Source organism: Drosophila teissieri, chromosome 2L, assembly GCF_016746235.2.
Source record: "Drosophila teissieri strain GT53w chromosome 2L, Prin_Dtei_1.1, whole genome shotgun sequence".
NCBI lineage: Eukaryota > Metazoa > Arthropoda > Insecta > Diptera > Drosophilidae > Drosophila > Drosophila teissieri.
The window spans coordinates 6,275,791-6,298,367 of NC_053029.1; the positions used below are offsets into that span (position 1 = coordinate 6,275,791).

The window sequence follows — 22,577 nt, forward strand, 5'->3', positions numbered from 1 at the left end:
TCCTGTTCCGTTGACAAATTTGCAGCCCGATCCTGACGAGCTTTAATGCGGCCGAGGACACAAGGACATGAGGACACGAATACACAGAGAGCTAAGGAGTCGGTGCCCGGAAACAGACAGACGGGCAAACGTGAAAATTTCGTTAAGAAAATTATTTACATTTGCAAATTTTATGAGCTTTGTTCCATGCGAGGACGAGTGGGCATGTGGGCAGGTGGGCAAGTGGGCGGGTCTGGCTCTCACATGTCTGCATGTTTAATGTAATGCATGGTGCTCCATGCTCCATGCTCCATGCTTCACCACGCCCACCAAATTCCCACCCAGCCAGGACTCGCTGCTCTTGGTTCCTGGCTCCACTTACCCCACACGTGTGTTGTGCTTTTTAACCGTATTAAATTACATCCCTGTTGGCGTTTATTAATGGCGCAAACTTTTAATGAGAATGTGCATATTTAATTGCAAAGTCAAGAGAAAAAGACAGCCGGAGTGGGTGGAGCGAATGTGGCAGAATGTTGAAGCTGGCCTAGCAACCACTAAGATTCTCTTTGTTCCGCGGGATCACCGCCCACCGCTCACCGCTCACCACTCATCCACATCCAGCAGATTTCGGAGCACTTGCTTACCTGATTCCCGGGCATAACCGGCATGGGACTGCAAATGGGAACGAGATGGGTTCTGGGAATGCTACTTAGCGGCAACATCTCATCAGCATTAATGTGCCCTGGTCGTTGTCATAATCAGCGCTGAGGTCGCAAACGCAAATTGCCTCAACGTTTTCCCAGTGTTTTTAGTATTTTTGGGCCATTCAACAAGGTGGACTAATTTAAAGGGGTTGCTGGGCTGCCTAAAAAGGGATTTGCTGGCACTGGGGCAATGTGAAACACCAGTCAGGGGAGATGAGAGTGGGTCCTTGGAGCCTAGTACTCAGATCGTATAGTCAGCTATGGGAGTTACTTTTTATTATTACCCAATTTGGCAGAAATAAATTAAAACTTTAACAACAATTGGTGTTTTCTTCCGGCTCACTTAAATACGTAGTACGTTTAAAACTATCGCAACATTGATACAATGTTAAGATTGTCGGGCCGACACATGTTTGCTATTCGATGAAAATTATTGATTGCCGATAAGAATCTATTGGTAAGAATGCTGCGTTTTTATATTCGTGTTGATAAAAACCAAAATCAAGTACCTATATTTATCTTTCGTTGGTTTGACTCACTTGAGTCAGAATCATGCGGAAACCATTTATAATTATATGTTGTGTGCATGTTTTGTTATCTGAAGTAGCAGATCCTGCACTTTGAAGGTTAGGGTTTCCAATTTCTGTAGCATACTTTTCGTTTCAAATATTCTCAAAAGGGAACAAACTAGAATTTAGGTTCTCTTGTTAAATTTTGTTAAGAAACCGATGTTAAAAATGTCTCTATATGAGCATAATATAATGTGAATCAATTTTAAATAAACAAGTTAAGGTTTTTCTGATATACGATAGGGCTCGAATGTTTCCAATTAGGAATTGCAATTAAAATGCTAAATTATTTGCATTAAATGATCAAAAGGAGGAACGGAAACCATGTCTTCTCGTTTCCAGTTCCGCTGAATGAGAACAATTAAAGAAATTGATTTTTTTTGGGCAACGCACGTACTAGAGAGATAACGGAAGCCATTCAATTACCATTCCATATGATCACGCTTTCCGCCAAAGTCGCAATAGTAGGTTTCCTATAATTTAGTCGAAACTCTGATAAGGTGTGACAGAGTGCTTCATATAAAAGGCGGTGCACTTGCGAAACAGTCATTACAGCTTATTGGTCTGTACAAGACTTGATATTGTGCAAGCAAAGGAGTCGCAAAAAGGAATAGCTGTCGATAGAATGAAATTTGCCATAGGTAACGAATTTATAGACCAAAGCGTCTGCCAAGGACTAAACCATCTTATCCTTGCAGTAATTGCCTGTGCTGCCCTTTCGGTAGCCAGCATCGATGCCGCCAGTGTGCAGCCGGGCGTGAAGGCGATCGACAACCAACTCTACCGCCGCTACGTGTGCGTTCATAAGCCCGATGGATTCCGCGCTCTGGTCCCCGGAAGTTGCTCCCAGTACTACGAGTGTCAGTCTGGTGTGGCTCTCGTCAATGTCTGCTCCCGCTTTTTCGATGCTACGGTCCAGGGATGTGTCAACTACAACACCGGCTGCATTGAGTATCAGAATGCATCGCCTGTAGGAGGCTCGATAGCCGCAGCTCCGTGTGCCGAGGAAACTACAACATTGTGCCCAGAAGACGTCGTCACGACTACAACAACCTGTAAACCAGAAATTACAACCACAACAGCCTGTGCACCAGAAATTACAACCACAACAACCTGTAAACCAGAAATTACAACCACAACAACCTGTGCACCAGAAACTACAACCACAACAACCTGTAAACCAGAAATTACAACCACAACCACTTGTGCACCAGAAGTTACAACCACAACAACCTGTGCACCAGAAGTTACAACCACAACAACCTGTGCTCCAGTAATTACAACTACAACAACCTGTGCACCTGAAATTACAACCACAACAACCTGTGCACCATTAATTACAACTACAACAACCTGCACACCAGAAATAACAACTACAACAACCCCTGCACCAGAAATTACAACCACAACAACCTGTGCTCCAGTAATTACAACTACAACAACCTGTGCACCTGAAATTACAACCACAACAACCCCTGCACCAGAAATTACAACCACAACAACCTGTGCTCCAGTAATTACAACTACAACAACCCCTGCACCTGAAATTACAACCACAACAACCTGTGCTCCAGTAATTACAACTACAACCCCTGCACCAGTAATTACCACCACAACAACCTGTGCTCCAGTAATTACAACTACAACAACCCCTGCACCAGAAATTACAACCACAACAACCTGTGCTCCAGTAATTACAACTACAACAACCCCTGCACCAGTAATTACAACCACAACAACCTGTGCTCCAGTAATCACAACTACAACAACCCCTGCACCAGAAATTACAACCACAACAACCTGTGCTCCAGTAATTACAACCACAACAACCTGTGCTCCAGTAATCACAACTACAACAACCCCTGCACCAGAAATTACAACCACAACAACCTGTGCTCCAGTAATTACAACTACAACCCCTGCACCAGTAATTACCACCACAACAACCTGTGCTCCAGTAATTACAACTACAACAACCCCTGCACCAGAAATTACAACCACAACAACCTGTGCTCCAGTAATTACAACTACAACAACCCCTGCACCAGTAATTACAACCACAACAACCTGTGCTCCAGTAATCACAACTACAACAACCCCTGCACCAGAAATTACAACCACAACAACCTGTGCTCCAGTAATTACAACTACAACAACCCCTGCACCAGAAATTACAACCACAACAACCTGTGCTCCTGTAATTACAACCACAACAACCTGTGCTCCAGTAATTACAACTACAACAACCTGTGCACCTGAAAGTACAACCACAACAACCTGTGCACCAGTAATTACAACTACAACAACCTGTACACCAGAAATAACTACTACAACAACCTGTACACCAAAAATTACAACTACAACTACTTGTGCTCCAGAAATTACAACCACAACAACCTGTGCTCCAGTAATTACCACCACAACAACCTGTGCTCCAGTAATTACAACCACAACAACCTGTGCACCAGAAATTACAACCACAACAACCTGTGCTCCAGTAATTACAACTACAACAACCTGTGCACCTGAAAGTACAACCACAACAACCTGTGCACCAGTAATTACAACTACAACAACCTGTACACCAGAAATAACTACTACAACAACCTGTACACCAAAAATTACAACTACAACTACTTGTGCTCCAGAAATTACAACCACAACAACCTGTGCTCCAGTAATTACAACTACAACAACCTGTGCACCAGAAATTACAACCACAACAACCTGTGCTCCAGTAATTACAACTACAACAACCTGTGCTCCAGAAATTTCAACCACGACAGCCTGTGCCCCAGAAGTTACAACCACGACAGCCTGTGCACCAGAAGTTACAACCACGACCTGTTCACCAGGTGAGGCAGCAAAGGCCGGTTCTTCGAAGGCCAGGCCAACAGCTGTGAAAGTGCGACCAGCGAGACCCGTGCGCCCTGCCGTTCGTCCCGCTTTGGAAATCGATCAGGTGTCGGCTCCTCAAGCGCAAGAGCTCAGCATGTCCACCTATACTAAGTACGTGTGCCGCAACAAGCCCGACGGCTTCATGTTGGCTTCCCTGAAGAGCTGCTCCGACTACTATATCTGCCGGTATGGAAAGCCATTGTTGGTGAGCTGCGGCGATAAGTACTTCAACGGTCTGAAGGGCATTTGCGATCTGCCAGAGAACACGCGTTGCGTGCAGCCCCAAGCATAAAACTTCATGATGACTTCCTGATTGAAATCACCTACGAAATAGCCTCGAAAAGCACTAACTGACCCCCACCTTGAAATTTGTGCCCGATCGTTTGCTTTTTAAAATTAAATAAAATTTCATTAGATGCAAAAGCTAATACAAGCTAAAAAAAAGGTTGAAGTTAAATTGATGTAAACAAGTTGGGAATTATAAAAAAATAGCCGCACTCCCTTTAGTTCAGAGCTTAATGTATACGTGACAACGCATTACATTAAAACTCGACTCGGTACATTCAGGTCTCAAAGCGAATAACAGGCTGCAAACATGCTTTTTTAGCCACCAGCAATTTGCCAAGACACGTCTGGCAATGGAAAGAACATAGGTTCAAAAGCACAAGGTGGTGTGCTTTGGCTTTTCCAACATTTTTTCTGTAAAAGGCTTATGCTAAGTCCACGGATTCAGGAACGGATTGTGGAACAAATTTGTTACAGGTGTAACTTCCTTTTTCCCCTTTAAAAAGAAAAACAACACATTTTATTATGGTATTTAATGAGAAAAACAAGAACTTATTTGTATTATTTTATCCAATCTGATTGTCATGTTCCAAGCTGAAAGAAAAGTGAAAAGTTGGATTAAATAGTGCTTGCATCTTCTAAAATACGAGAAATGTGGGTATTGTACTATATAGTAATAAAACGCGAATAGCATGAAAAATTTTCTGACCATGGGGATATTCGCAGTTTCAGATATATAGACCAAATTTTACTGGACGCTATTCCTTTTCCAGTTGGCTAGAATCAATGGGACCGAATGTTGAAAGTCAAAGCTCGCACAGTAGGCGGTCAAAAATCAGTGCCAATAAACAAGGAACAGGAATGAAAAATTCGCAATAAAGCCTAACACATGGCCTCTTTCCCCGCATCGCATATACAGCTCCTCACTTTTCCGCGTTCTTTTTGGAAACGGAAACGCTCGGCAGGTCTCTAAAATAAAATCGGCTTCACCCTTTTGCAGCTGAAGAATTCAAATTAGAGTTTTGATTACAAACGAGCGCCACAGCAGCCGCCTGCCCTTTTGCAAAAGATTTATTGAACTGCCACGCCCCTCGAACACGCTAACCGCCCTCCACCCCCAGCCGAAAGTCGGTGAAATTTTTATTGCCAACGCTCGGTACTTTGTATTGGCCCTTAAGAAAATTTCAATTTGCCCAGCATCCCCCACACACGAACAAAGTAACTTACACTCACCTGTACTGAATTACATTTCCTGGGGAATGGCTCACACGTTTCTGACATCCTTCTGAAGCCTAGCAGGTGTACAAGCCATACGGCCAACAGGCCGGTCCGCTCGGTCCGCATCCTTTGGGTCCGCCGCAGCAGGAGTAGCTACAAGGTCCTAGTGAGAGGGCGCAAGGACCACACCAGGGTCCGCACCATGGGCCGCAAGGACCCGAGGGTCCATAGCCATAGGGACCGCACCCATAACCGCACATGATGTTGCTTTAGAGAGAGGCTTCTTTACAGAATCGGCTATGTAGTATTTTCTTTTGTTCAAAACTCACCTAGGCTTCACGGATTAAGAAACGGAAAAGCTTAAGGTGTTTACTTGGAATTTGGATAGTGAATTTTTATTCAGAGATTTTCAGTCCTGTTTGGCCTGACTTGAGAGCTCCAGATAAAAATTACAACTGATCGTTTAGCTGCGGCATACCTACTGTCGTAGAAAGTTCGGCTTGAATGTTATTTCATGGCACACTATGGAGCACTTTAAAGTCAAGTCAAGTAAATGTTTATGAATATTTAAATACTTTTCAGAAAAGAGAACTTCTTGATAAGTTACTATGCCTAAGATTAATGGCTCAATACTTAGAATATGGCCCAAACATTACTAGAATTGACAGTTGGCAAAAAATCGATATTGCTTTGTCCTGCTAAGAAGCAATGTACTGTAACCTAGTTGCCACATAAAACATTAAGCCCCCAATTGTGAAATGAAAAGCTTGGGTAATAAGCAGCCTGGTGCCTCTGGCGAAGCCGAAGGGATTCCGGAATGGAAGAGTTGGCTGAGCAATTAGGAATGAAAATGCCGCGGATCCCATAAAAATCAACGAGCCGCGAGTGTTAAATTTAATAATACAATAACCAAATTGGCTCAGGGATCTTTAAATTTGGAAATTTAAATTAACGACGACCCGCCGGGGGGAGGAGAGAGCAAAGCTCCAATCAAAGCCAACTCCAGCTTGTTGGTGGTGGGTTCATCGGGCTCAGATTCGGTGGATTCGACCGGGTGGATGGATGGGTGGGTGGGTAGGTGGGTTGGTGGGTGGATGGGCAACAGCTGCCAGGATCTCCCCTCTCTCTGGGGATAAATTAGTGGTTTTGGTCTCTAATATAGTCGTCTGCTCGAATGCCCCTGCCATTTGTCATTTGTCAACCCCCTGGCGCCGTTTTCTTGCCGCACTGATTTAATATTTATTTTATTAATTCAAAATTAACATAAAAAATTTCGGAAATATTTTGACACTTGGCCTTCGTATGCCGCATTCCCCCGAAAATCGCATCGCTTGTGGGGGTTGGCTTGTTATTATTTTGACACTTGCCAAACAATTGGCATGCGAAATGAAAACCCAGCTGCCTCCAAGGAGCAACAAAAAGAACAGAACCGAACAGAGCAGAGCAGAACAGAACGTCGTCGGCATGAGGGAAAATTTTATTATGGAATTTCGTAAATTAAATATTTACACGACAGCTGTGCGAAGGTCTTAAGCCTGTTCGGGCGCCACTGGGAAGTTTATATACATGGCTTACCCTCGTTGATTCAATATTTTGCTTGGGCAATAATTGAATTTAATAGATGGCTGGGAAATTCCTTTGGAAATATGGTAGTGAAAAGGTGGCATTCCACATACACATACATACATATATAGTCAGTTTTCTTTCTGCTGCGATTAGCTCTTTAAGGGCAATCATTTAATTGCCCCTAAGAAGTCACCTAACCAAAGTCAACAGCTAAATTGGGGCGGTGGAGAATAAAAACAAAAGTAAATACTTCACGAGCCAGAGAAAAAAAACAAAAAAAAACGAAAAAAAACCAAGGTGCGGAGCGAAAACCATTCGAAACGAGCAACGTAAACTCGCTGAATGTTGTGTCACTAATTCAGGTAATTTGTCACTTTATTTACATTTTAAATGAATGCCGTTCTGTTTGTTGTTGCTGGGGTGGTGGCGGTGGTGCTTCTGGTAAGGACAGTAAGTAACCGAGAGAAAACCAATTTCCATTTTCATTTTGCGGGAAACGCAGCAAACGGAAGACAAAAACAAATGAGTAGCTGACGTGCGGGCCAAAGCACGAAACACGGCACACAGAGACAGAAGCGGAGGCAGAAGCAGAAAAAACCCTTTTCCTGCTTCGGCGCCTTCTTGGCCAAAGGACCTCAGCCCACAAACACTTTGACAATAGTGTCGAAGCCAAAGGACAGGCGAGTGAAAAGGACTCGGCCACGACCAAGAAATGCGATTAAAATTTGAACATTGAGGCGAAAGGCAAAAGACGCTTTTGTGGCAACCGTCACAGTCGTCGTCAGTCGACGGTCGACAGTCAGAGGGTCCTGCCTTAATTTGAATGAAGTGGCAACATTGATAATAGCCCGCATCTGCCGCAGAAGTTCTTATGATGCCCCACGCTTCTCCTTCCCCTTCCCCTTTTTTTTAACTAATAGAACCAATACTTCAGTAGACATTGGAAAGGGCAAAGGGGTAAACAACCTGCACTTGTAACTAAAATATAATTCAAATTAAAATACAGTTTTCTCATTGCGGGTATTGTTTCTTAAACATGCGATATCATCAAACTGGCGCGTTTTCTTAGATTTTTTTGTATTCAATAAATTTCCTGCCCCAAAAGTATGCTTTCCTAACTTCCACCTTCTCAAAAATTAACTGAGTTGCACCTGATAAGAAATATAGCAAAGCCTTCAAGAGGTATTTTAATAGGTGTAAATTTCCAATTTTCGGTAATGTTAATATTATCTAAACCGATCCAACACATACATCTTAGCGGTAAGGAGCTCTGTTGAGTGTGAGAATGAAAAGTGAATCGCCTGCCTAGTTATATAAAATATAAAGAATATAAAGAACAGTATATCCCTTTTTGGCCGCAGGGATAAACATGTTTTGAATATGTGTGTCTATTTTGCACTTAACCTATTACTTTGACAGTTAATAGTCTCTACAACCTAACCCGGTAAAAGCGTGAGAATTTGGCTGCTCCTTCTTCCATGTTTAGACCATCACGAATGGTGCGGAACGTATCCAAGGACACGTTTTGGCAATATGCACGACAAAGGTACGTTTATTTGTGGGTCCATAAAAGGTATATATACAACGTGTGCCCAGGGAAAAAGGTAAAATTGGCGGAGGACTGCGATGTGTTTGCTCCCTGATAAATTTATAAGGCCGCCTGGTCATAAAGGACTTGCCGTCCTGCCGACAGGATCTGCTGAGCATTTGCTTGGCTGATTGAATTTTTCTTTGCATATTTTCTAGTGGGCGGCTGCACATTTTTCTCGGTTAGCTAATGCAAATCTTCGGAGAAAGACGAGTTAATTTTTATGGCGCTATCTCTGTTGACATTTAATTATTTTTTTAGTATTTGCACTTGAGATAAAAATATTTAATCACAAGATAGCTACATTGTTTCCTTTGAATTTGTGAATCTATCGAATATACACTTTAATTGCTTCTCTACAGTAAGTAAATAGAGTAGATATAGGTAATAAAAAACTTAACAAAAAGGAGGACATTATTCAAATGCCGTGATTTTAAGACTTCACTTGCTGAGTAGCTTATTTACAGCTTTTCCCTTGAGGCGTTGGCCCAGATACTCTTTGCTCCCAGGCTCTCAAACTCCTTTTTTATTGTTTGCCTTGTATTAATTAATTTTAATTCGAATTTTTGTCTTTACCGCAGACAGCGTATAAAGACTGCTGTAAGTATTTTATGCTCACGTATGCATAAATGATAACGCCCCTCTCGTCCTCGAGAGCCACAACTCTTGAGCCGAGTATTCACCGCAAGCCAAGCCAAGCCAAGCCGAGCCAAGTTGTGTGCTCCGTTAAGTGGTGAACGCATCCATCCCGATGCCACACCGCCGGCTCCAGTTGCCGCTCCTCTTGGCCGAGCCGAGTGCTGTGGCCCACCCTGTCCGCCGTGCCTTTAGGCCTTTAGAATAGACGATGCCTGCCTGACTGCCTTCCGGTCCTCCACTATGTTTGTGCAATGAAGCGTTAGGCTTTTATAACGCCAACGGCCTGGCTGAGGGACTCCAGGACTCCAGCCGCTCGGGCTGGCGAAGGATGAGCGTAGTCAGTCATTGAGAAGCTGTAAAAAGCTGAGGGAAAATTCTTCTTAATTTACAAAAAAGAAACGATACGATACGAAACGCAACGCAACGAAAAAGGAAAAACTCCTGCGCAATAAATGAAACGTAAGGTAAAAGAACGAAACTCAACAACTCACCGGGAGGCGGGGCTTCCTTGCAGGACTTCAGTGCCCCCAACAGTCTTTGGTTTGGACACAACCGCCCCGCCCCCGTAACTGCCCCTTGCCGGCGATGTTCACGCACTGAAAGCTTTCCGCTCCACTTGTCCGCTCCTTTGATTCTCACGGTTTTTGATTTGAATGCCCCAACACAACCCAACCCAACCCATGATGCTCCACCTTGGCTTACCAGGAGCGCCGAGCTGTATCTTTGAGATACTTAGATACGTATATATTTTAATGTGCGCTTTATTAACAGCTTTAGATAGCAGCGTTTCAGCTTTCGCCGGCTGACTGGTTGACTGCCTGTACCCGAAAGTCCTTCTCCTTGCACCTGGACGATGGAAGGACCGTGTGTCCTGGTCCTGGATTTGGTGGCCAGGTGGTGCTGCGCTTTTCTTACCCTGGACGAGGGACGCCAAGTTCTCGTTGGGGAATTTGCATTGTGGAAGGCAAATTCATTTCGATCTGGGTCTGCAGCTGACAGGTTTCTCTGGCGATGTTGCCAGTTTTCCGCTCTTATCAAATCGATTACAAGTTCTCATAAATTTGCCACAGAAATTAATGGCCAAACTTAGATGAATGTTTCACACAAATATGTTCTTGGCCAAATCTGTGAATATTTGCTGTGTTTTTCCCTAATAAACTTAACAGGAGCTTCATAGTTGTCAACATAACTAATAAGTCACATTACTTGTTAGATATTTAATGAAATATTTAATTAATTTACGTTTTTCAATTAGAAATTAAAGGCGTTAAGGCAGCAACACATGAGACCGATCCTTGGCAGCTACCCGGCTGTCAGAGCCATCAGAAAAATTACATTTTGCCGGCTAATTACAATTTCAAATTAAATCACAAGTAATTAGCTGAAAGTCAAAGACAAATATGGCGAACAACGGGGCGGGCTTGGGAATTTGACAGCATTTTATGATTTACAAACGCAATGTAGATTTTTAGCTTAATGGTCTTTTGTTCCCGCTTGACAGGTGGGTGGATGGTGGGTGGTGAATGGTGGATGGCTGGGTGGTATTTGGTGGGTGGCGCGGGTCAGGGGTCACGCCACTGCCAGAATATTTGCCTGCCAAATGAAAGACATTAAAAGCGACAACAAGCAGCCAAATGGGCAAAACAGGCGACACATTAAAATCCATTTTTAATGTTGATGTGAGTCCCCGCCAAAAAACCCGCACCATCCCGAACTTCTGCCGCCTTCCAAAGCATTTTCTTCGTTGTGTACCATTTTCCCGACGTGTTTATTATTTATACATGTGTCTGTCTGTTTTCGCCTCTCTTTGACTTTTGACGTTCCCGATCCCTCATCGCCATCTCCGCACCACCGCACCACCGCCCACAATCCCCCAATCCCACCCACAAAATGCGCATTTCCACCATTAGTCTGACACGACGTCCGTTAGAAATGTAATCTAAATAATTACTTTTATTGCGATTTCGCCGTATGGTAATCAGCGGAATCGGAATGGTGTGTCAAGCATTTTTCACCGTTTTCTGCTACTGAGTTATTTTTATGGCGTATATTAATGAGTTTAACTTCCGCAGTGGAAACATTTTTTGTTTGCATATAAGGTTGTTTACTTTTAATGCTCACAAAAAACTGGCATTAGTTGTATAAGCCACAAACAAACTTACATTTATTATCATTATTATATCTTACATTTATAAGTAGGCACTTGAAATGGAATCACACTTGAAAAAAAATTGTCAAATAACTTAACAGCGTGTAGTTTTTAAGGCACACTTTTTGGTTAGCAGCCATGTACCATTCCCTGGGGCCCAGAGGTGCCTACTTCATGCGACCCTGTCCGCGGGATCGGCTCTCCAGCTCGGCCAGCGCGGATAAGGGATACCGCTTCAAGAGAATCCGCTACGGGAGCACTTGCGAGGCGGAGCGGCGAGCGGCCAAGGCGGCTCTGGATGCGAATGTGCCGCCGGCCAGGCTCTATCTGCGCTCCACATCACGGGGATTGCGGCGTGCCCTCCACATCTACATGCCACGTTTCCAGCCCGACGAGCACTTGGCCTGCTCCGAGGAGGAGGAACAGCGGTCAGAGAGCTTGGATCGATTGTAAGTGGACTCCATGGCCATCGAACTTTTAATATGCTGCTGCTTTCGACAGTAACGACCACTCGATGGTGGCACCTCCTGCAGTTACGAATAGGGAATGATTGAAAAAAGCGAAACAATGCCACCAACATCTGCTACCAATTACAATCGCCTGACGATGGGGAGAAGGATGGGGAGGAGCCTCCACTCGGCTGGTTTCTTCAGACATCAACACGAGCACTCACTTTCCGGTTCTGCATCTCGGGGCGTCTCACAAATGTCAACGGAATGGCTGTCAGCTATCAAAAACTCTGTGGAAATGGAAAATCTGGGGAGCAGCGAGATTGTTAAATATATTTGGAAGTCTTAGGTTATGAACTTAAGCCAGCAAAATTTTCGAAAAATACGGTTAGCCAATATCAAACTAATTTATAACTTTGTGCATATGTATACATACTTTCATACTCATTGAGTAATAGTAATGTTTGGTATAATGAATGTCTTAGTAGCAACATAAATATTTTGAGCTTGCTAAGAACAAAGTGACTTTTTCTAAAGTTTATTTAACATTTCAAACAGCACGTTTTCATATTGAAAGTATCCAACTTATCATTGTTAAAGTCATCTTTTTTACAAGCTTAACTCGAAAGTTTCAAATTTCAAGAAATGTTTCATTGGAGATGGTTTCCGTGCGGAGCTGGATTTTCTTTGGTACGCATTCAGGACCTCTTCCGCTGCCATCTCTCCACTTTGGCCACGCTTACTTTAGCGCCCTGTCGCCCATTTAGCCATCCACGCTCATCCACATCTACATCCACATCCACATCCGCATCCTGGCCACCCCGCGTCCTTGCTCACTTCGCCATATGCTTTGCATAACTTAGGGCGCAACAGGAAATGAATGGAACACGCCCCACCGACTGAAACATAACGAAATGTGGGGAAAACAACGTGGCAGCGGCAAAAACAACAAACGGGGCCGTGGCACAGTTATTCCACGTACTTTTCCCCACTTTCCCCCACTTTCCTGGCTTTCCCCCAGCAGGCAGACAGTATAAAATACACTTGTAATATCAATTTAAAGCCGAACGCCAAGTGATACGCTTTAATGTATGCAATTCATTTTGCAATTTTGATTTTTATTTTCTCAGCAAGGCGCCATGACTCAAACATAACACTGAGATAGAAGTATCTTTTTCTTTTCTTTTCCTGATTTTCAGGAATTAAAATCTGCCAAATAATCGAATACCTCTAAGCCCAATATCAAATGCACAAATACTCAACTTTAACTTGGCCCTCAGGCATCTGCGTGTGCTCCCAAAGCGATTTTATTAACTGCAAAACCAAAAAAAAAAAAGGAAAATATGGTAGAAAAGCAGGAAAAAGGGAAAGTCAAAGCCGCAGAAGAACTTTTTATTTTGCTCACATAACTTTCTTATTATTTTGTTTTCCTTTTCATCTCGGCGATAATGCCCTCTCTTTCCTTTTCCTGAACCATGTTTCCTTTGAACTTTATCTTAGTTGTTTGCCTTTTGTTATTGTTGCCACATTTGGATAAATTTGTGTGTGTTTATGAATATTGTATGTATCTCGGCGGAAACAAATATTTTCAACTTTTGTCGCTCAACTTTATACCAAACATTCAGTTCCTCTTCCTCCATTCCGAAAATATTGAGTGCGCCAAAAGTTTGCGTTACGTACATTTAATCAAATTTTTGTTTTTTTTTTGTATGTGTGGCCTGGTGCTTTTGTCAGTAAATCTCAACAACAATGGCCAACAGCCAGCACACTCTATATTCTAAGCCTTTTTCAGAAGAATTGCATTTGGCCAAGCGAACAAGTTGTTTGCAGAACTTCTACCTCCCCACAAACTTGCTCTTGTGTGGCTAGTTTTTCTTTTTTATCAGTTTCCGAGCAAACTGTCATCAGGTTCTGCTTATTCAAAGGGGAGATATTTTTTATGAGCTCATATTTTTCCATTTGGAGTGCAAAAACATTGCTAGTTATACAATTGGATTTAATCAGCCCACATTTAGGCATTCATTTGAAATGTGGCTTTAACTTCGCTTTCTCTTAGGCGTATTCGGAATACTTTGTTTTGGGCTACTTTTTGCTAATGTTTGCATATTTCATGCATACCTAAAATATATAACCCAAAAACTTTCACTAAGAAAGACCGCTCGCTGTACATTATGCCGCTTTGATCCCGCTCCTTATTGATGTTTCGTGCGGGGGGAGGAGGGGCAGTCCCCTCGGTTGAGGGTCCTTGGTCCTTGGGGTTTTTGTGCTTGACCGACTTTTCCGCGCTCCTGACTTTCGACCGTGTGCGGCACGAACCCAAATCGAGTATACGACTGGTGTGCCCTGCAATTATTAAAAATGCATTCCCATTAATTTAAATTAGCACACGCTGTGAGCGCCGGGCACAGCATCATTAAAGGTGGAGTGGGATTGAGATTGTGGTGGAGTGGAGTGGAGTGGTCCGATGGACCACTAGTAACCTACCCACCTACCTACCTTCGTCCTGTCGGATTAAAACTACAATTAAATTCAAATAAAACCGAATATCCTGCGGTGCTTTTTATGTGTGCGCTTGTAATATAAATCCTTTGGCTAATGGGGGCTACGCACACACTCAAGCACCAGCGGCACTCGCCAGAGCTCCAACTGTTCGCAGCAGGAGCTCTCCGCTCCGAGCTCTGTGCCTCGTGCTTCGTGCCACCGAGCTCCATGCCCCCGAAAAACGGGGAAAAAGAGCAATGAACCGAAAACACTGCTAGGGAGGGTGTGGTAGGAGGGGGGCTTGGAGCCACTAAGGTCCTGGCGCTCCGACCCAACCGGCAGTTGGGCAACGCACTCGTGTGGAGACACTAATGAACAAAACTCAGCGCCTGCGATTCAGTTGGCGAATGAGATTCGCTGCCACCATGCCACCTGGTGCGGATCCAGCTCGGAGGATCCTCTTCACCGGATTTAGCTGTCTAAATTCTGGGCACTTGCTTGAAATCTCCACAAAACTGCATTGCTTATGGTTTTAATTATTTAATTTCGCTGAAGCTCAGCACTTATGGTATAAGAACTTGTAGTGGAGATGCAGCAATTAGTCAAGATCAAGTATACAAGTATTAAAATTATTATAGTTTGTCATTGGTCAATAAGTTAAAACTGCAGTGTATTATAGTTATTTCTAATATTATTTCAATGTTTTTATTGTTTTTCTTTGTCAGGAATCCAGTGTTTATTACGACTTAGAGGAGTACAAGTATATGAGCAATTATATGTTGTACACTTTCTTCCTGTTTGTAATTCGATCCGTGCCACATAGAGTAGCAAACAAATACCCCTTTGTAAGAATTTAAATGAAGTTCACATATATAGTAGATACGGAGTAGTATATAGTAGTGCCGGCCCGCGCAGAATCGTAATAACCTTTTAATAATCAGCTCAAAGCCGGCAACCGTTCACATTATCAGAGATAATGCACTCAGCCGTGGACAAACGGCGGCATTTCAGCTTAATGTGCATTTAAGTAAATAATTGAAATTTATTGCAATTGAGGCTGAGCCCTCTCAAAGGTACAAAGCGAATGGGAAATAATGCGGCTCAATGAAATGATTGTGATGTCGTTCACTGATTTTAAGAGTCGCTACTTACAAGTCGACGAATGCGTAATTTGCTAGATTTGATTTGCTTGCCTTAAAATACCAATGGAAATTACACTTACTTAAAAAGGCAAACAACTACTACTTATTTGCTATAGAACCCAAAAAAAAACTTTAGTTGAAGTCACAAAAGTTGTGTTTAACAATGGTGGGAAGGTTGCCCATCTGGGGTAGTGCGACTGCCCCTTTTGGTGGCAGGTCTTATTAATGTCACGTGGGCCGGTTTTAAGTACTTCCCGATGTGCGGCGATGCATGCGGCAGGAAAATGCTTTCGCATCAAATGCAGCATTCCGTATGTCGACCGAAAATAATCAGGAATCTGGGAGTCAGGAGCTTGACATCTGGGAACTGGGAACTGAGACCTGGGTACTGAGAACTGGGAAACCTTTCCCCCACGTTCGGCCAATTATCATGCGCCCAAATTAGCAGCAGGCCGACCCCAGCGGATATCAAAGTAAAGTTTTCTTATGCGAAACACAAAAAATAAAAGGAAAAAAAACACATTGAAACTTAACAGAGGCAAATTACGCACACGAATTGCCCTGGACAATAAAAAAAAAGAGCACACAAAAAAATGGAGAAGAATGGCGAATAAATTATGAACAAGCGGGTGGCATGAGTTTTTGGGGTGGTTCAACATCTACAACATCTACTTGCGCGTCTAATTTGTTGGAAAATTAGTTTTGTGTGTTTTGTGCGTGTAATTTTCATGCAAGCCGAACTCGGCGCTGATGGAGATCTGCACTTGATTTTGATTGAAATACGCTGGAAGGAGCGGCAAAGGAATACTTGATGTGGGCCAAGTCGCCACTGGGCTACCTCAGTTCTCTGGATGTACTGAGAAAAAATACGTTGCACTGGTTATTCACCTGGAATTTCATAAATCATTGATGACCACTTTCAGATGAATGACAAAGAAGCTCTTAAATAGAAAAGTTTCATTAATTATAAGGAAGTTGCACACCTTTTATGATTTCTAAAAGTTCTCAGGCAAAGATAGATATTCAGAAGTTTATTCTAATCAATTGATTAACATATTCTAGGACTGGTTTAAATATGACTTATGCACATCTATATCATAAAGTTTCCTTCCAGTATTAAGCACTAGTTTCTGTTTTGATATGCAGCTCGTTAGGGTGAATAACTTTACAATGTATTTAATACTTCCTCGCAGAAATATTCTTTTTTTTTCTGCTAGCAGTTTCACTGTTCGTTTGTCGTTTGCTCTGCTTTTTTGCTTTTGAGTAAACATTCGCACGTTTTCTGTGAAATTGTTTTCGCTTAAGTGCCGCTGTCTTTTTTGCCCTTCGTTTCTTCATTTCTTCATTCTTAATTTCAGTTCCCAGTGGACGGAGAACTCCACCGATGGCTGCGACTGCGCAGACGACTTGGCTTGGGACTCCTGTGGAGCAGGGGGATCCTCCTTGATTATGAGGGCGTCTCTGCACGCAGCAGACAGACTTGCCTTGTTATTTCAACGGACTGCAATCAAATGAACGAGTGAGGAGCTCTAAAAAGATTATTGCGCTGCTTTCTGAATACCCTCCGACAGCAGAAACATGGGATTTTATAAACCTATTCCCAGTTTTTCTAGCCTAAAAACGAATAAAGCTGCTGCTATTAAATGTGAAAGTGGAGTAATGATAAGTATATACTTAAAATTGATTTTACACCACCCAATTCTTGTTGCTTTTTCTTGGAAGGGCATAAAAAGAGAAAATGACTTTTCTGCAAGGGGAAGTGACAGGATACTGGTTTAATTGGCTGAGAACTGAAAGAGGCGTGGATTTAGAAGTAAAGGCATTTTGCACTTGCTCACTCATTAGCTGCTCAAGTGGAAGCTCTCGGTGCCAAATGTATCGAACTGCAAGTCCAGAGTTGAATTCAATTCAATTAGCAGCTTATTTCGCTGGCGCGATACAAAAGCAATGCCAAACGGATACAATGCCCGCAGATAGTGGCAATTTATGAGGCTCATGCCATTGTCAGCATGTGGTTTCAGGTCCCTTTTTTATTTATTTTTTCCATTTCGGCATGTTTTGACACTGCAGCCCAAGAAGATGGTGCGGAGTGGGAAGTAAGGGAAGTCCCTGCTGTTCGCACTCGATGGCATGCGATCTTCGGAGCCCAGAAAATGGGTCTTTCGGAATTTTTCTATAGCCAGTGGGGTTGAATACGGGAGGTGACAGGCTCTTTTGGAGCTCAGGCTCGACGTTGCGTGGCGTCGAAATGATTTAAAAGCTGGCGTGAGTGAAAATGCTTGCTCAACGAGCCACTCACCAGGCTGACCCCAATCCGAATGTGTGTCTGGAGCCAATTAAGGATCGCTCTTTGTTGCACTAAGAGCTTACGAATGCTGCAAACACGAAATTGAGATACTTTAAATATCTGCACTTCACCAAAAACGAAATTGAGATACTTTAAGTATTCGCACGTCACCAGTGGCCATCGCAGCATCAGTAATCAAGCTGACAAAATAGTACAAAATATTAGTACAATATTAGTACACTACATTAGTAAATAAATTCAGCACTTTCGGTTGCGTATGTGTTGTTTGAATTTGCTTTATTTCAATGTGTTTCAAGTAATCTGCTATTAATAATTGCAATTAGAAGATTAATGGGTGGCATTTGCATAGTCTACCTACTCGCTCCGTCGCTAGAACTCAATGACCCATTGCCAAGGAGCACTCCATCCCCATCCCGTTTGCACGGCGAATTCTCTGGAGGAGACGGGGCGTGACAGGTTGCGTTAAATGACAAATTACAAGTATTTACATGGAAAACACAACAAGATGCCAAGATGGCAAGATGCCGAGATGCCGAGATGCCGAGATGCTGGCAGTCTGCGTAATCGATGCGGGGCGCGCGTGTCTCGAGAGCTGGTGGCACTGGAGGAGCACTCGAAACCACCAAGGTGGTGCAGGAAAACCACACGCCGCCGGAAAGACAATCGAGCTGGTGTGGTGGAGAGGGGTGGGAGGGGCAAGAGTCGCGTAATTGAGCGAAAAAGTCAGGACAAGAAGTGAGTGCTGGGCGCCACCTGTCGCCGTAGTGCGGCACTACGTAGTGCAGCTCCTGTCGTCTGAGGTTTACGCATATGGGCGCCTCAAATTGATTGCATTAATGATATGTTGCCGTTGCATCCTCCCATCCACCTAGGCGGAGTGGGCTCCCCATGATATCCAGGTTGGCGGTGCAGAAGTGTTGATTTCGTACTCGAGTACCAGTACCTTGTGGCAGATGGAGTCTAAGACAGCCTCTAGGTGCAAGTTCATGAAATATCTGCGGTGTAACGAACAGAACACAGCGTTCAAAGCATATAGAGTACAAGCCAAATATTATATCAGTGCAGATTTCATTATTTAAATATATTAAATATAAACAGAAACAAACAAACAATCAACAATGCATTTAATGTATACTTTCGATATAAACAGAATCAAACAAACAGTATACAATGAATATTAAATAAGTATAAATGTGTTTGGTGTTCTATGACTTTTTATTTTATGAATATTAAGTAAATATAAATGTGGTGGGTTTTCTATGACTTTTTAAGCTAAGAAGTTTAAGCTTAAGGGAAATCTGCTTCACTCTTAACTACGGATTAGTGCGTCATGCGGCAAGAAGCGCCACCATCCTTGTCGCAGCGGAATCTTTGCGGCTCACTGCATCGCTTGCGTGCCCCACCCGCGGCCACTCATGGTGGCACATTGTGCTATCCAAGCTATCCAAGCAATCCAAGCTGGGAATCGGCATGCCACTGACCCAAAGACAATATACGTTCAGGCCGAGCTCGGCAATTTAATTTGGTTAATGAGGCGCAATGGGCGAGATATGGCATGGTCGCGATTTGGGGCGGCGAACTCTTTAAGTCGCATTTCCCTGACCCAGTTCGATGAAATCGCAGGGCCGCCTGGCTGGGGAAATGCGGAAATTGGACAAGGCAACCGATAGCGAAGACTTTTCCAAGTGTATTTCAACTCGCAGCGCGGCTGAGCGGAGTGGAAAGTGTGGAAAGTATGGAAAGTGCGGGAAATGTGGCAAATGTGGAAGAACTCCGGTCGACCTGCCCAACAACGGTGGCACTTGGTCGTCTGTTTATTTTCATAGGCGCAGTTTTAATTAAACTGACTCCGATGCACTTCAAAGTGCCAACTGCTATTTATAGGAGATCAAAGCGAGTCCAATTACTCAACGCCAGCTCGCCATGCACTCTTCCAAAGTTGGCAATGAGCTAGAGAGCCGCACCGCTGCCTCCTGCATTTTGAGATTTCAAATTAATTGCGAAGCCACTCCACTTCACTCCACTCCACTCCATGCCGCAGTGGCCAGCAGTGGGTGTGGCAGGAAATCAAAGAGCAGATCGTGCAAATGGAGCTCGGCGGCAGGATGACGAGCGGAACACATTGGGGCAAGGTGTTAGAACCGCGCCACCTCGAGGACTCCAACTCCAACTCGAACTCCAACTGCATGTGCGCAGCCTAATTACGCGGAAACCCTGTGCCACACAACGAGGCAGTCACACGACTTTCAAAATCAATTTCGCTCAACAATAAATAGTTTCTTAATAAATTGCACACTCAAAATGCAACTTCCTGCAATTAAAGGCCAAGTCGACCGACCGCTGCCCACCGCCCCCCGTCCTGTTCCCCGATCCACTGCACTCGAGTGCAATAAAAAATAATTGAAAATTCAGTCACGTAAATGTTTTCCAGCCGCCGTTCTCTCAGATCGCTGATCGCGACTCATTAATCCACGCGGACGCCGACGACCACATGGCGATGGCACTGCGATCAGATAGTTTTTTTAATAAATACAATTTTTAACTTTAAAAAACTGCATTTTGAAATATTATACAAATTTTCAAGGCCAAAAGTTTAAGAAAATGGCGTGTGTTACAGAAAACAGGCTATAGACTTTGCTTGTCAGTTCACTTTTCTGTGACCGATACTTACGTCTTAAATATTTTAAAATTATTAGTACCCATTTTATTGAACTGCATTTTTGATAGACATTTTCCTTAATAAACTTCGCCAGTTTTAAGCAAGTATCTAACCACATTATAGGTCTTAAGAGCACACACCAGATTGCCTTTTCGCGATAGTCGCTGGTTGTCTAGTAGTTCACACTGCCACCTCTGCCAGCTGGTTGTTGCCACACAACAAAAGCACGCGACTTGGCTTATCAGCCAGCGACAATCGGCGAAGCGGCGCGAAGGGGTGGGGGATGGGGAGCGGAGGGGGCACTTCATATTTGGGTTAAAAAGGCGTGCACGCAATTTACTCCGCCAGTCAAGATGTTGGTAGATGGTGAAGAGTGGAGGGGGGAGGGGGCTGTAAGGCAGAAAGATCATCATCAAGATTGCAAAGTGAAAGACACTCGGTCTCGACTTGTTGATGATGCGTTTTATTGGGGCGAAGCATGGCCGCGAGTCTTAACTAAGTCGGCGGTTAATTAAGCGCGCTGCTCGGCATTTCGGATTGCAGGTGGGCGTGTATCTCATGGATGCAGGTGGCTGCTTGCATCCAAAGTCGCATCAATTCCAAGCCGGAGATGCACTCTAACAACCTTTTCGCGGGGGATGTCATCCGTTTCCGCCTGTGACAGCGGTGCAGCAGAGTGTTTGCCACTTTTTTGCCAGCACAGTGCGACGCGACATTGGGATATTGCAGGCAGCAGTTCCGTCCCTTTGTCTTCCGGATTCCGGATTCTTTCAAGCCAAGCCAAACCACCGCCCCGCTCCGCCCCGCTCCGCCCCGCTCCGCCCCGCTTGTTGCTCACAGTTGCGACGAAATTGAAAATACATTTTTAATGATTTGCCGCTGAGCTCGGTGCTTTGAGCTCCGCTATCCGTAGGGGGGCACTGAAAAGCGGGTGGAGGAGGCGGTTCATTGAACTGCCGAAAGTCGAAAGTCAAAAGTCGAAAATGGCAGCCAGTGAGTCATCCGTGATCGAGATTGGCAAGGAACTGCATTGACTATAGGAAGTGCCGCCATGTCTCAGTGGAAATTAACACTATACTATAATACTGCTGTCGGAATTAATCGTTGACCTGTGCGGAGATATGTTCGGGTCAGGTTCATTGACTTGGGGAATGTATACGACGAGTATACACTTGATTAATTGTGCAGGCTTCAAAGTATCCGTTAGATACTTGACTCGTGCGGCTGGGACGCAAATTCGATATGGCCATAGATGTATGGGCAGGACACTCGAGGCTGTCAGTGGCAGGACATTTGCAACTCTCAGCCGTGCGTGTGTGGATAATGAAGTGCTGCAGCTGCGGATACAGAAACATTTGACAGGAGAAAACTTGAAAACAAATAAGCTCAGACAAAAGACATTACAAATCTAATAGCTCCTGTCGACTCTCTCTCTCTGTGTGTGCTTGAATAAACTCTGAAGGATATTGTAAATGTGACAACAAGCTGTCGTTGTCGGTGAGTGTGTATCTCTGTGTGCTTCTGTGTGTGTGTTCATGCACACACAATGCGATACAAATGTATCTCCGGACGTCGCATCAAGTGGGCTTTGGCTCAGATATTTCGGCGACTGCAGCAGACTCTTGCGGCTTCTGTGTGTTTTAGTGTGGTCAATGGAATTTGCCTAAGAGGATTTTAAAATTTTAAATTAAGTAGCCTGCTTTGAGCCAGTGCTCTGTGCATCCTGCGGTTAGCTAGCATAATCGTCCTCGTCAAGGGAAATGCAATTTTAATGCCTGTTGAGGCCCACAACCCCCGACAGCAAGTGCAGCTCCCACTTGGCCCGCTCTCATTGTTTAATGCTCGGTTGCGCCCTAAATGGCCGTGCTAATTGAAGGATTCCTCCGCCCCAAATGGCAACCGACTGTCCACCGAAAAGTATCTATCAGATGCCGAAGGAGCTG

At 43.9% G+C, this 22,577-nt stretch overlaps 2 protein-coding genes and 1 long non-coding RNA gene across 3 annotated transcripts; 2 read left to right on the forward strand and 1 right to left on the reverse strand.

The window, feature by feature from the left end:
• Positions 1–1,877: 1,877 nt before the first annotated feature.
• LOC122626487 (mucin-2) lies at positions 1,878–4,522 on the forward strand. Its single transcript, XM_043806764.1, has 4 exons — positions 1,878–1,893; positions 1,951–2,269; positions 2,396–2,584; positions 3,425–4,522. Exons 1-4 carry the CDS (start codon positions 1,878–1,880, stop codon positions 4,440–4,442), a joined length of 1,542 nt encoding a protein of 513 aa, XP_043662699.1. The 3' UTR covers positions 4,443–4,522.
• Positions 4,523–4,953: 431 nt separating this feature from the next.
• Positions 4,954–6,140, reverse strand: LOC122626488. The gene is made up of 3 exons (XR_006326706.1): positions 5,983–6,140; positions 5,669–5,920; positions 4,954–5,029 (listed from the first exon to the last, which is right to left on the reverse strand). It is a non-coding gene; the product is annotated as an uncharacterized LOC122626488 (long non-coding RNA).
• Positions 6,141–11,633: 5,493 nt separating this feature from the next.
• On the forward strand, positions 11,634–12,465 carry LOC122626438. Its single transcript, XM_043806700.1, has 2 exons — positions 11,634–12,044; positions 12,097–12,465. The coding sequence occupies exons 1-2, from the start codon at positions 11,734–11,736 to the stop codon at positions 12,143–12,145; spliced, it is 360 nt and encodes a 119-aa protein (XP_043662635.1). The 5' UTR covers positions 11,634–11,733; the 3' UTR covers positions 12,146–12,465.
• The last annotated feature ends 10,112 nt before the right edge of the window (positions 12,466–22,577 follow it).

Coding starts and splice junctions, on each gene's coding strand:
- LOC122626487 (XM_043806764.1), top strand. Junction 2,270..2,395: donor TGTGCCGAGGAAACTACAAC/ATTGTGCCCAGA, acceptor AACCACAACAAC/CTGTGCACCAGAAACTACAA. Junction 2,585..3,424: donor ACCACAACAACCTGTGCACC/ATTAATTACAAC, acceptor TGCACCAGAAAT/TACAACCACAACAACCTGTG.
- LOC122626438 (XM_043806700.1), top strand. CDS start 11,734: ATGTACCATTCCCTGGGGCCCAGAGGTGCCTACTTCATGCGACCCTGT. Junction 12,045..12,096: donor TCAGAGAGCTTGGATCGATT/GTAAGTGGACTC, acceptor TGCTTTCGACAG/TAACGACCACTCGATGGTGG.